General features: G+C 43.1%; 1 protein-coding gene across 2 annotated transcripts in view; it reads right to left on the bottom strand.

The window, feature by feature from the left end:
* Positions 1–14,782, bottom strand: part of LOC102477705 (glutathione S-transferase A4) — a 33,362-nt gene that overhangs the window by 8,940 nt on the left and 9,640 nt on the right. The window contains exons 2-6 of one of the 2 annotated variants that reach the window (XM_006165716.2): positions 12,694–12,800; positions 11,246–11,297; positions 5,560–5,692; positions 2,484–2,625; positions 711–842 (exon numbers count right to left, since the gene is read on the bottom strand). In XM_006165716.2, the coding sequence (XP_006165778.1) occupies positions 711–842; positions 2,484–2,625; positions 5,560–5,692; positions 11,246–11,297; positions 12,694–12,780 (546 nt within the window). In that variant the 5' untranslated portion in view covers positions 12,781–12,800. Of the gene's footprint in view, positions 1–683; positions 843–2,483; positions 2,626–5,559; positions 5,693–11,245; positions 11,298–12,693; positions 12,801–14,782 lie in introns of those variants that run through there. The other variant, XM_014583038.2, reaches the window with a different exon arrangement.

Below are 14,782 nucleotides of genomic sequence, written 5' to 3'. Positions count from 1 at the left end.
CCAGAAAAAACACAAAAAAAAAAAAAAAAAAAAAAACACAAAAAACACAACCTATCTCTGTCGTTCTCCCTTTCTCTCTCTTTCTCTCATCAAGGGAAAACAACAACAACAACAACATCTATCACTCCCTCCCACACACGTGTGAGCTCTCTGTCTCTCGCAGAAAAAAAAAAAAGAAGTGATCTTATACTACAAAACTCATGATCACCTATTAGATAAAATGTTTCTAGGGAAAGGAGCAGAGCCTGCAAGGTCCAGCAGAGACTGAATTCTGCCTGCGGGCTGGGGCCATGAATGCCACAGGTGTCAGCAGAGCACCCACGCAAGAACTCTGCGCAGTGGAGGGACTGAGTAGGCGCTCTAGCTTGGCAGGCTAGAAGTGGGCAGGTTGGTTTGGCAGGAGCTGCAGCAGGAAGGAACAAAGGCATACTTCTCAGCCTTTCTTGGTCAGAAAAAAAAGCTCAACGTGATAAAACTAAAGAAAGAAATGGAAACGTACTGAACGTACTCAGTGTCCATGCTTGACATCAAAATAATCTACTTCTCCCTTCATCAGGCTTCACTTTCTAACAGGGCCCCTTAGTGTAAGCAAGAGAAAATAACCAGAATGAATAACGTAATTATTGTAACAAAAATGTTCCTAAGTTTGCGATTGACCAGGAGACACCTTTTGATTTGGTGTGGCCCTCCCGTGGCTGTCAATACACTACCTTTAGCAGAGGGAAGTCACAAAGGACAGAGGCATTGAGTTCTTCCACCATTAAAATAGCTTCTAACAGTTGTATGTCAGCCCAGCTGAATTTGTTGCCAACAAGAAAATCCTCTCCATGGTCTTTCAAAATCTACAAAAAAGAAAAATAACAAAGTATTTTAAATGAAAGTAAGGGTAATTTTGTTTAGCTAAGCACTCACAAAAGCATGAAATCTTTTGCATGGATCAGAGTAACTGAAGAATCTTTTTCTTGCTAATCTACAATGCCGTCAAAGATGAAACCAACTCTCTGAAACATGCTATAAACTGGCACAACCCTTTCGAAAATCTGTCAGTGATTATCCAGGTCCCTTGAGTTTCTGTTACAAGCTTGGAGTTAGGATTCAAACCATAGTCAGCCATGTAGGCTCTAGCTCCTTCAACCACTGAAGTATAGGGTCAGGCCTCCTATTAATTATTTTTAATGGAAAATATTTCAACAACACTGTACATTATCCAAGGTAAACAGAAATTTTTTCATTTAGTATTCTGAAGTGCTGATGGAATTCTTTATTATAGTTTGGTCAATAATAAATTATCCTTTCCCAAAGCTGACACTGATGTTGTACGCCACAGAATGCTTTTGTTCAGCAAAACCTTTATTTATTTGCACTCACAGGTTTTCCTCACCATTTCCCCTGCTGTCCTCTAGGTTGAAACTTCACCCAATATATTGGAAGGACATTTGTCACTAATGTTTACTCTAAAATGACTTCATACTGGTTGTAAATTTAAAACTTTTGGCTTCTTTTTGGGGGGAGGGGAGGGTTGCCATAGGGCATGTGTGCTCTCTGGAGAGAGTCAGAGAGAAGGAAAGTGAGAAATCACCACCACCACTCACCCCACCCCCCCTAGAGAAGAATGGCCATGCCACAGTTCTTTCTCCTCCATTCTCCTCCTGGAACAGTGGACATACATGCACATGTGACTGGCATGACTGTCAAGTCACCAGGTCCAGGACTTGGACTACGACGGACCATGTGGAAATCCAGTGCCTTAACTATCATGCCACCTACTAGCCCCAATAATTTCTTCAAATGCCAGAAGTTAGATGACTGGCCAGAGATAGAGAAGAAGAGGGAGAAAGCACCTCTCAGTGGGACGTGGCCATGCCAACAATCTCCTCCTACATTTCTCTATCCTGTCACATACCATTAAGGTACACAAATGCCATCACTGGCATGCTTTTCAAGCCACTGAACCAAGATTTGAATCGTGGTCAAGCATGTGGAATTGGATCCATTAACTACTAGGCCACAGACTGACCCTCCATATTGCTTTTTGATTGAGGCATGATTCATCCCCAGTACTAAAACCTAAACATGTGGTCACACCTTGAGCTGATGTTTTATTTCTAAAATGTTGGGTACTTTCATTGTACTTGGTTTATTCCAATTCCATTTTGTTGGAGGCACCATAATGTTACCTGCTGTTTGTTCTAGAATATTAAAGTTTTGATCCAAAAGCAGTAAAATTTAAACACGGCCTCTGTCTTTTCAGATACTGACTCAGAATATTTTCCTTGTCATTCGCGTGTGGAAGTGCTATGGATTTTTGGGTGTTGATTTTGTGTCCTGACACTTTCCTATATTCATTTATTGCTTTGAGAAGTTTTTCCATGGAGACCTTTGGGTCTTCTGGGTGTACCATCATGTCATCTGCAAATAGAGATATTTTCATCTCAAAAAAAAAAAAAAAAAAAAAAGAAAAGTCATGAGTCCCTGCAGCCTACCTTTTCAAACACTGGGAAGTAGCGGGTTTTCGCTTTCTTCACAGTTAAAGCAAAGTTCTCCTCTTTTTCCTCGGGGGGTTTGAATGCAGCCAGTGCCATCACCATCATCAGATCCAGGGTTCCGTCTACATACATGTCAATCCTGACAAAACAGCATTGATTCTCAGTCCAAGGGAAACCCTTTGAGTACAGGGTTTCTTGAACTGACCCTCTCCAATGAGCACACATGCCCTGTGGAAATGATTTTTTATTCTTCTCATTAAACTACTCTCATGAACAATTTCTGGTACCAGAACCAGCCAAGTGACTGGGATATAGCATAGTTTATCAAAAAAAAAAAAAAGAATATATGAAAGAGCTAATGTCTTTAAGTTGAAATCAGCCAAAAATGAATGATTCAATTGTTCTGGCTTTAAAAACTAAAAACTAAATTCAATGAAGTTTAACAAAAGCATAAAACTATTAGTACCAGAACCTTCCAACTTACTTAGAGAAATGAATTTTAATTTGTTTGTTTATCTGCTATAGAGCACGTGCGCTCACCTGAGACAGAGAGAGGAAGTTAAAATCACCCCTCAGAGGGGATGGCCACACTGCAACCCTCCTCTTCCATTCTGCTCTTGTGATTTTAGGCATATCACACACATACACCCAGTGTGATTTTCAAGCTGCCAGGTCTGGGACTCAAACCACATAACAGCCCACGCGGGACCCAGTCCCTTAACCTCTATGCCATCTGCTGGTCCTCTTCTCACAGACTTCTTGGGGCCCTTCACAATACAAAAAATTGCCACAAACTCTATCCTCCACTGTTTGTGATGAGATTAGGAAGCTCCTTCTGTCAATAGTTGGGGTTCGTTTCTCAGGGTCACCTTGTGACTCACTTTGACTAACAGAATGAGGCAGAAATAATGAGGTACTAGTTCTGGGCCCAGAATTTTTTTTGCTATAGGGCGCGTGCGCTCGCCAGAAAGCCAGAGAGAGACAGAGAGACAGAAAGCAGGAAATGCCCCCCCCGGGGGGGGGGTGGCCACACCGCAATCCCTTCTCCTCCATTATCCTCTCGGGATCTTGGGCACGCACGCACATGTGCCCGGCGTGAATTTAAGCTGCCGGGTCCGGGACTCGAACCGCAGTCGACTACGTGGGAGTCCAGCAATATAGCCATTATGCTAACTGCTGGTCCTCTGGGCCCAGAATTTTAAAGGCCTGTGTAGCTTCATTCTCATGCAGCATCCTGCCTTGTTGCCATGAGAACATGCTTGGATGAGAAGATGAGAGATACATGGCCCGTTCATCCCTCAATAGCTAGTCAGTCAACACCCAAATCCACAGCCCTCTGGGTAACTACTGTTTGACCACAGGTGATGAGTGAGTCCAGCTGAGAGAGGTTAAGCTCGGTCCAAGTAGGTCAGCTACCCAGATGACTGTAGACTTCTGAGCAGTGATAAATGCTTGATGATTTAAATCACCATGTTTCAAGGTAGTTGTTTTATTATTTGTGTTAACTAGATCATTGATACAATGCTCAGTGTTTGTTTGCTGAGTCAGTCATTTCTACCTTCACGTATTTAACAATAGCTTACAAGGTTGGGCCAGCAGGTCATGTAGTGGTTGAGGCAGTTGTACAATATAAGTCCTGGACCCAGTGGCTTGAGAAATACACTGGGTGTGTGTGCATGCATACCCAAAATCCCAAGAGGAGAATGGAAGAGAAAGGACTGTGGCATGACCATCTACTGGGATGATTTCTCACCTTCTCTCTCAGTCTGTCTATGTTTCTCTAGAGAGCACACATGCCCTATAGCAAAAAGAAACAAAAATCAGAGGGATGTGGAATGTTCATTCAGAATTCTGCACAAAGCATGTCAGACTTCTGTTGGCCTTGCTTCCTCCCCCAGACCAGCTGAAAGGTATACCTGAACCAGATCTCAGTTTGTGCTGGACTGTGGATGTTTGGACAAGGTTCAACTACAGGTATGAACACTATATACCTGACTCTCTCCTTCAGGTCCTTTCCATACAAGTTGTACTTGGCAGCAAGGTAGCTGAGGATGGCTCTGGTCTGTGTCAGTGCCATTCCATCAATCTCAACCAAAGGCACTTGGCCAAAAAGCAGGTATCCATCTGTGGTTTGAGCAAAGAGAGATTAGGATATTCTTCAATGTTGGCAGAAGTCTAGAGGATGGTCTACTTCTAATATCAGAGTGATTTTTTTTTTAAGTATTCATCCAAAGTGAGTTGGAAGAAATGCCCATCATTTGCTTCTTGTAAAATCTGACATTTGTTTAGCAGTTTCATGCATTTCGGAGTGTTGGTTAATTGCAGTTGTTTAAGATTTTCCTCATTTACTGTGACCAGCTCCTGACTCTGAAAGTTCAGGGTGTACAGCCTGGGGTGGGGAACTATTACAACCTCCCCCTTCTTCCTATATATTCTCATTCAGAAGTAGAGTCTGGGGTTTTACATTCTTTAAAAACCACATCAGGGGCACCAGCAGATGGTGTAATGGTAGACTTCTGAGCAGTGATAAATGCTTGATGATTTAAATCACCATGTTTCAAGGTAGTTGTTTTATTATTTGTGTTAACTAGATCATTGATACAATGCTCAGTGTTTGTTTGCTGAGTCAGTCATTTCTACCTTCACGTATTTAACAATAGCTTACAAGGTTGGGCCAGCAGGTCATGTAGTGGTTGAGGCAGTTGTACAATATAAGTCCTGGACCCAGTGGCTTGAGAAATACACTGGGTGTGTGTGCATGCATACCCAAAATCCCAAGAGGAGAATGGAAGAGAAAGGACTGTGGCATGACCATCTACTGGGATGATTTCTCACCTTCTCTCTCAGTCTGTCTATGTTTCTCTAGAGAGCACACATGCCCTATAGCAAAAAGAAACAAAAATCAGAGGGATGTGGAATGTTCATTCAGAATTCTGCACAAAGCATGTCAGACTTCTGTTGGCCTTGCTTCCTCCCCCAGACCAGCTGAAAGGTATACCTGAACCAGATCTCAGTTTGTGCTGGACTGTGGATGTTTGGACAAGGTTCAACTACAGGTATGAACACTATATACCTGACTCTCTCCTTCAGGTCCTTTCCATACAAGTTGTACTTGGCAGCAAGGTAGCTGAGGATGGCTCTGGTCTGTGTCAGTGCCATTCCATCAATCTCAACCAAAGGCACTTGGCCAAAAAGCAGGTATCCATCTGTGGTTTGAGCAAAGAGAGATTAGGATATTCTTCAATGTTGGCAGAAGTCTAGAGGATGGTCTACTTCTAATATCAGAGTGATTTTTTTTTTAAGTATTCATCCAAAGTGAGTTGGAAGAAATGCCCATCATTTGCTTCTTGTAAAATCTGACATTTGTTTAGCAGTTTCATGCATTTCGGAGTGTTGGTTAATTGCAGTTGTTTAAGATTTTCCTCATTTACTGTGACCAGCTCCTGACTCTGAAAGTTCAGGGTGTACAGCCTGGGGTGGGGAACTATTACAACCTCCCCCTTCTTCCTATATATTCTCATTCAGAAGTAGAGTCTGGGGTTTTACATTCTTTAAAAACCACATCAGGGGCACCAGCAGATGGTGTAATGGTTGCATCGCTGGACTCCCACATAGTTGACCTGGAAGGATTAAAAGTTCAATTTAATCAAGTTCCAGTCCTGGACCCGGTGGATTAAAACCCAAGCCGGGCACGTGTGCATCCATGACCAAAATCCCGAAAGGAAAACAGGAGAAAGGATTGTATGGTATGTCCATCCACTTTAGGGATGATTTCTTGCTTTCTGTCTCTCTGGCGAGTGCATGTGCCCTATAGTAAAAATCTCTCTCTCTCTAAAAAAAAAAAAAAAAAAAAGCACATCAGGTATTGTTCTAGGAGTACATGGCACGGCAGCAGGATAGATGTAACTGCAAGAATCTAACAGACCTGAGTTCAAAATGTCAGCTGTAGTCCTTTCTAGCCATGTGACTGTGAACACATTACTTAAATGAACTCCGACTTCCTTTCTCTAAGATAGCAATATCTAGCAGGATTTTGAAAGGACAAAATATGAGATAATAAAGCAAAATACTAATACTGTCAGTAATTAATGTTCAGTAAAATCAAGTTCCCTTTTTTTGTAAGTAACTGCCTATGTAAATAATGCATTTAAAGATATTAATATATCCCAAATGGTACTCTGCTCATAAAAAATAAAGAACTTTTAAATTTTAATTAATATATGTACTTTGTCAAGAATAATACATTTCAGCAAGAAAAGGAGCCAGACTTTAGTAGTACGTTGGCAAAGGCCACAATTATTTTCTCTAACTTCTTATTTTATAAAAGAAAAAACAATTGTTATAGGGCATGTGAGTTCACCAAGAGAAAGACAGAGGTAGAGGCAGAGAGAGAAAGAGAATGAAAAAGTATCCTCTGGGAGGATGGCCATGCTGCAATCCCTTTTCCTCCACTCTCCTCTCAGGACTTTGAGCATACATGCACATACATCAGTGTGTTTTTCAAGACGCCGGGTCTGGGACTTAAACTACTTAGCTTGCCATGAGTCATCCAGCTGACTTAACCACCATGTTAACTGGCTGGCCCTAGTTTCTCCCATTTTAATATGAAGGACCCAATTGATTTAATGAGAGGTATCAAAGATGGTGGGCAGGGCACTTTCTCCAAACCAGTGACAATTCTCCAGACAGCCAGTATCCCTGCGTAGCTGGGAGAGTTTAGGCAAATCTCTAACTTCTCTGAGCCTGTTTTCTTTTCTTTTCCTTTCTTTCCCTTTTTTCCCCCCAGAGGTTTTTGCCTTAGGGCATGTGTATTCACTGGAGAGAGAGAGAGACAGAGACAATGAGAGGGAAAGTGAGAAATCATCCTGCATGGGGGATGACCATGCCACAGGCCACATTCCCTTCTCCTCTGTTCTACTCCTGGGATCTTGGGCATGCTCACACATGTGCCTCGCGTGATTTTCAAGCCACTGGCTCCAGGACTCAAACCATGGTGGGCCATGTAGGAGCCCAGCGATGTAACTGCTACACCATTTTCTGGTCCTCAGCCTATTTCCTGATCTGTAATAGTATCTGTTCTACCCACATGGCTGACTGTTCGGTTTGATTCCCCACCTGTTGGCCTAAGAAACATGCCTGGTACATGTTCATGGATGCTCAAAATCCTGAAAGGAGGATGGAGGAGGGATTGCCATGTGGCCAAGGTCCCCTGGTGGGGGGAGGTGTTTCTCACTCCTCCCCCACTCTCTGGCAAGTGCACATATAGCAAATTTAAAAAACAGAAATGATTCTTGCTTGGGGCCGGTGTCCTGTATTGTAGTGGTTAAGGGAAGCCAGATCTCACAGCACCCATCAGGCATCTTCCTCAAGTGGGGTGGACTAGGGCAGACAAAAGGAGGGAGGGACTTCAGGGGGAGTCCAAATAGTGACTTCCTGGACAAGAATACTGGAATAACCAGGCCTTTCCCGCTTCGTTAGATCTACTGATAAACTGCATCCACGACCAGGATGATTACTTTTATTTTATGGTAAAGAGACAAGGAGGCAGGGAAGTTAATGGACTTGCCTAAAGTTATCAAGTAACTACTAGATCAATGTTCTTCTTCAAAATAATTTGTGTTAGTTTCATAATTGTTTATCAGCAATACAGACATTTATGTTTCCTTAGATAAGAAAATACTGTTATAGCAGTTAGGAGTTTAAGAAATAATATTAAAGGGTCGGGACCAGCAGTTTGTGTAATGGCTGTCGCTGGACTCCCATGTAAGTCGACCACGGTTTGAGTCTCAACCCAATGGCTTAAACTCACACCGGGCGCATGTGTGTGCGTGTCCAGGATCCCAAGAGGAGAAAGGAGGAGAAGGGATTGTGGCATGGCCATCCCCCCTGGGGGGTGATTTCTTGCTTTCTGTGTCTCTGTCTCTCTGTCTTTTGGGGGAGCGCATGTGCCCTATAGCAAAAACCTCTCCAAAGGAGAAAAAAAGAAAGAGAGAAAGAAAGAAAGAAAGAAAGAAAGAAAGAAAGAAAGAAAGAAAGAAAGAAAGAAAGAAAGAAAGAAAGAAAGAAAGAATATTAAAGGGCAGGCAGGTGGCATGGTAAGGGTGCTGGACTCCCACATGGCCAACAGTGGTTCAAGTCCGGGATCTGGTGACTTACTTTCTCACTTTCTCTCTCTGTCTCCCTATACATAAATAAATAAATAAAGTTAAAATTAAAAAATAATAATTCTAAAAAAAAAAGAATATTAAAGTACTAGCTTCAGTGTGAGAAAGTTCTCAAGGAATTGTAATGACTAAGGACTTCTTGGATCAAAATTTAATCAGACTTCTATTTCAAAAAAACTTATTTGGGCCAGTCCCATAACCTAGTGGTTAAGGGAAGCCAAGTCTCACATGGCCAACTGAAGTTGAAATCCTAGTCTTAGCAGCTTAAAAACACACCAGTGCATGAGTGTGTATGCTTCAAGTCCCAACAGGTTGGAAAAATAGAGGAGAAGGGATTGTGGCATAGCCACACCCCATTAGGGGGTGTTTTCTCCCTCTCTCTTTCATTCTCTCATTCTCTCTCTCTGTCTTCCTGCCACTCTCTGGCAAGTGCATGACAATTAAAAAAGATTATCTATTTTAGGAACAAACTGATGGCATAATGGTTACGTTGCTGGACTCCCACATAGCTGACCGCAGTTCAAGTCCCAAACCCAGTGCTTAAAATTCACACTGGGCATGTGCGCGTGTGTGCCCAAAATCCTGAGAGGAGAATGAAGGAGAAGGGATTGCGGTGAGGTCATCCCCTTGGGGTGATTTCTTTTTTTCTGTCTCCCTGGCAAGCACATGTGCCCTGTAACAAAAATCTCTCTCTCTAAAAAAAAAAGTAGTTTATTCATGGTAGAAGTAACCATGCTCAATGCCCATGCACGAGAGACAGAGATGGAGAGAAAGAGAAAGGAGGGAGATACATTCTCAACAGGGTCTCATCACACTGTAATCCCTTCCTTCAGTCCTTCAGACCATCAGGTTATTGAACACACATGCACCTTGTGTGTTTCAGGTCTGCCAGGTGGAGATCTGAACCCGAAGTTGGCTGTGTGACTTCTGGCATAGCAGGTCAGTATGCCACCAACTGCACACCCAAGGCTGGGCCTCAAACTTGGATATTTTCCATAATATTGATTCTACATCATGGCCTGCTAAAATGGAGTCTGTTAATCCGTTAAACTCATCAAGAAAAAGTGAATGTGAACCATAAGATCTAGAGATAATAGGTCAGATTTCTTCTCTCTGTCTCCTCTCTGACTCACTGGGTCAGTATTTAAGAATTCCGAAAGGACTCGTTGGTGGGAGGGGACTATCAAACCAATGGGCACTGGCCAACCCATGCTATTATATTAACGGAGGCCCCCATTGAGACCTATCAGAAGGTGATGCAGACAACTAACTCCGCTGTGTGCCAGGGACACAGCACAGTCACTGTGAGTCAGGCTCTGTGTGCACCCTTTCTAACAACTGTCCTTCTACAACTCCGTGTTCTGTATCAACATGAACAGTTCCAGAAACAAGTTCCTATTTTTTTTTCTAGTAAGATAACATTGAATAAATCTGTGCTCACCATTCTGCAACTTTTCGTATTGTTCTCTTGTTTCAATAAATTCTTCTTCAAACTAGGTAAAGAATAGAGGTATTATTATAATTTTATTATAATTAAAGTCTTCCCCCCTCCAAAAAAAAAAAAAAAAAAAAAAGTAAATGTATATATCCAAAAGATGTATTAAAATATAAAACTGGAACCAACTGATGGCATAATGGTTACGTTGCTGGACTCCCACATAGCTGACCGCAGTTCAAGTCCCAAACCCAGTGCTTAAAATTCACACTGGGCATGTGCGCGTGTGTGCCCAAAATCCTGAGAGGAGAATGAAGGAGAAGGGATTGCGGTGAGGTCATCCCCTTGGGGTGATTTCTTTTTTTCTGTCTCCCTGGCAAGCACATGTGCCCTGTAACAAAAATCTCTCTCTCTAAAAAAAAAAAGTATTTTATTCATGGTAGAAGTAACCATGCTCAATGCCCATGCACGAGAGACAGAGATGGAGAGAAAGAGAAAGGAGGGAGATACATTCTCAACAGGGTCTCATCACACTGTAATCCCTTCCTTCAGTCCTTCAGACCATCAGGTTATTGAACACACATGCACCTTGTGTGTTTCAGGTCTGCCAGGTGGAGATCTGAACCCGAAGTTGGCTGTGTGACTTCTGGCATAGCAGGTCAGTATGCCACCAACTGCACACCCAAGGCTGGGCCTCAAACTTGGATATTTTCCATAATATTGATTCTACATCATGGCCTGCTAAAATGGAGTCTGTTAATCCGTTAAACTCATCAAGAAAAAGTGAATGTGAACCATAAGATCTAGAGATAATAGGTCAGATTTCTTCTCTCTGTCTCCTCTCTGACTCACTGGGTCAGTATTTAAGAATTCCGAAAGGACTCGTTGGTGGGAGGGGACTATCAAACCAATGGGCACTGGCCAACCCATGCTATTATATTAACGGAGGCCCCCATTGAGACCTATCAGAAGGTGATGCAGACAACTAACTCCGCTGTGTGCCAGGGACACAGCACAGTCACTGTGAGTCAGGCTCTGTGTGCACCCTTTCTAACAACTGTCCTTCTACAACTCCGTGTTCTGTATCAACATGAACAGTTCCAGAAACAAGTTCCTATTTTTTTTTCTAGTAAGATAACATTGAATAAATCTGTGCTCACCATTCTGCAACTTTTCGTATTGTTCTCTTGTTTCAATAAATTCTTCTTCAAACTAGGTAAAGAATAGAGGTATTATTATAATTTTATTATAATTAAAGTCTTCCCCCCTCCAAAAAAAAAAAAAAAGAGTAATGTTCCTGGTATAAAATGCCCAACAATTTCCAGAATCAAATTTTAAAAGAAACCACAAATGCTATCAACTACCATACAGCTGAAATTTCTGACAGGACAGGTGAAGATTAGCTCAGATAGGCATGGGGCCAGCAGCTCTTGTTTTTTGCCTACTTAAAGGACAAGTCCAAGCCTCCATTCTTATTTTTCCTTTTCTTCCCTTTAGCTCTTCTTTCTTGCCAACCTCTTGTTCTTTCTGTTGCTTCCTCAATGATCTGCCCTCCCGCTTCCCTCTCTCTTTTTCTCCTGTCTCTTGTGTAATTCTCCCTCCATATCAGGACAAATCGAATTTCTTCATGATAGTTATTTAAAGCTAGGGATCCAAAGCTTATTACTTAGGCAAGGTTATCATGATTTACTGATGGAGTTTCTGAAGCGTTTGTGAGAGTGATCTTTCTGTGTCCCATATCCTGACGGGGGATGGGGTAAGGTGAGCGGTCCAGGAGAGATGATAATGAATCTTTGTTCTAAAGACACGATATTCAAACAGGGAAAGGGAAGGTTACACCTGCACAAACAAAACAGCACCAAGGCACTCATGAAACTCTGTGGAGAAGTCGTGGGACGGGATTCAGGGTTAAGGAAGCATCCAGTAGGGAGATGTTTCAGGGGAGGGTTCAAAGGGAGACGAGCCTGCTCCTGCTGCGGGGCTGAAGTTTCCAACGGGCAGTCATGGGTATCATATGACTCAGGGGCTGAGGCCAAGCCAAAAAGACCCCAGGAAATCAGCAGGTCCCAGTGGAGAAAATGAGTCAGATGCGGGTCTTCCCTCCTTTATTTTGCCATCTGTCAAGATCTGTTCAGCCCCTGTGAAGCTTTCTGAAAACCACCCCAGTCCCAACTCCTCCCTAATCCCCTTCCCTTCTGCAACTATGATCCCTCCCTCCTTTCTTTTTTTCTTTTTCCAATTTTTGCCATAAGGCATGTGTGCATACCAGAGGGAGAGAGAGTGAGGGAAAGTGAGAAATCACCACCCAGGGGTGATGACCACACCGCAATCCCCTCTCTTCTGCTCTCTTACTGGAATTTTGGGCATGCACATATATGTGCCTGGTGCGATTTTTTGTCACCAGGTCCGGGACTCGAACCACACAGTTATGTGGGATCCAGTACCTTAACCACCACACCGCCCACTGGCCCCCCTCCCTCATTTCTTAAAAGAAAGTTTGAAAGTTTTGTAGGCCCCTGGAGGCACCATAATGAATTTTGAAAGGAAAAAGAAACCACTTCAATTCCACTCAAATTGCCCTCCTTCCTTCTCACAATCAGGGACCAACCTCAACTCCAGCTGAAGCCAGCAGCCAGCGGATCGACTCCATCCTGCCCCTGCCACAGAAGTAGTAGAGCTTGGGTTTGGCCGCCATAACACCTGGCTCAGGGCTTTCTAAAGGGTAAAATGTAAATAAGAAATAACACACATCATATGGTATGTCTCCATTTACAGCATTTCCAAAGGCGGTAAAACAAACCAATCTAGAGGGTTGTAGGCCGTCCTTGGGCCCCATCAATCTACTATAATCTGAGAATCGCTGTGATATAAAGACAATTCACTAACCAAAATGCCCTGATTAGAGAAACTATATTTAGGTTCAATGACTTCCTACTAACAGACCTTGAAATACGATTGGATGTTGGCAAGGCAAAAGAAGCTGAGCAATTGACAAATGTTTTGCGCTCTCACTCAGAGGACCCCCTGCAGGTCTCCACCCTGCTGCTTTCAGACAAAAACAAAGCAATATGGGGCTGGTGACGTTAGGGATCAGGTCTTGTGTGGGCAGCTCCGTCCCTGTACTGCCTTCCAGTGCGCAGAGCTCCAACCATTTTGACCCCTCTCGCTGCTCTGGGTGACAGGGAGAAGGCTGTAAATCTGGCTGAGGTTGTCTGGTTAGTTCATGTGGTTCTGTCTTCCCCAAATCTCTAATAAGACCACTTTCTGCTTAAATCAAATTCTAAGATGAAAGACTATGTGCATAGGAAGGACTGCTGGAACACCTTCTGTAAGATTTCTGTTCTGAGTCTCCAAGGTAGCCAAGATGAATGTGAGTCTTTGGTTTACCCTGTGGATCCCAATAAGGTAATTTCTGGTGGCCTTTAGGAAGCTGGTTTTAAGCAGTGGTTTCTTAAAATGCAGGCTGGTAGGCCAGCAGGTGGCTTAATGGTTAAAGTGCTGGACTCCCACAGAGTTGGCCATGGTTTGAGTCCCAGACCCAGCAGCTTGAAAGTCACACTAGGCGTGGGTGCATGTGTGTCCAAAATTCCAAGAGGAAACCGGAAAAGAAGAGATGGTGGTGTGGATGGCGGGGGCCCCATAGGCAGAGCCTAAAGAGCTGCCTCTCATGTCTAAGTAGGGCTTGGGTGAGAAGAGCTGCAGGCAAGGCTACAGCTATGAACTTGAGCTTTCAACTGTGTTTGTTGTGCTGGTTTGTGCTGTTTTTGCTTTCAATCTCTCTGCTATAGTACCCCGTAAGGGTAAGATAACACCCCCAGCCTTACTGTAACTTTTACAATAATACCAACTGGTAATCCTAAAAGAATGCAGACCCCTAAGGTGGCAGTGAATGGGAATTAGTTCGTGAGACTCACCCCACCTGCCTGGAAAACAACAATAAAGAATGCTGAAGTCTCTCTCAGAGTCACATGTATACAATAACCTTTAGGACAATCATTAAGCTGCTCACAAGACCACATTCCTTTCCCATGTGGGCATTAGGCTCATCCTCTTAGCTGTAGATTACCCCAGAGATAATATAGATGTTCCACTTTAGTATATATTAACCATGTCTTTACTTAACCAAATAAGATTTCTATTTAGGCCTCCAGCCTGGGGCTGAAGTTATCAAGCTGGCCTGGGAATGAAGTTATCAAGCTTGCTGAAAACCCCTCATTCAAAAGGCCCTACCTGGTAATCAAGATCTAAGAAGAAAATGTATCAGACAAATGGATTCTCTCACCTGGAGGACTGTGACTGTTTATACCTGATCAAACAGAACAGACATCATATTTTATGACTGTTATTCCTGAACAGACATCATGTTTTATGATTGTTATTCCTATGTTTTGAATACCTTGTTTTTTTACAGTAAAATCTTTTACCTCCCCTTCACTCCTCCTACTCCTGTAAACATCCCTCAATAAATATGTATGTCTCCTAGCCATAGACACTGCAGTCATGAGCTTGCTCTGACTGTAGTCAGCTGAGAACATGCTGAAGAGCATAGAGGTCTCTGCCTGATTTCTTTTCACCTGCGTCGCCTCTGTCGAGTCAGCCCACCCCAGCTGGAGCAGGTCTCCAGCATGTGGCCACTCTCCCTGGAGAGCGATTTCTCACTTTCTCTCTCTCCTCGGTTTTCATTGGTGAGTACTAAC

Source organism: Tupaia chinensis, unplaced genomic scaffold, assembly GCF_000334495.1.
Source record: "Tupaia chinensis unplaced genomic scaffold, TupChi_1.0 Scaffold144010_1, whole genome shotgun sequence".
NCBI classification, from domain to species: Eukaryota; Metazoa; Chordata; class Mammalia; order Scandentia; family Tupaiidae; genus Tupaia; species Tupaia belangeri.
Note: the sequence above shows the minus strand (reverse complement) of the source record. Positions and strands in the feature narration are given on the sequence as shown.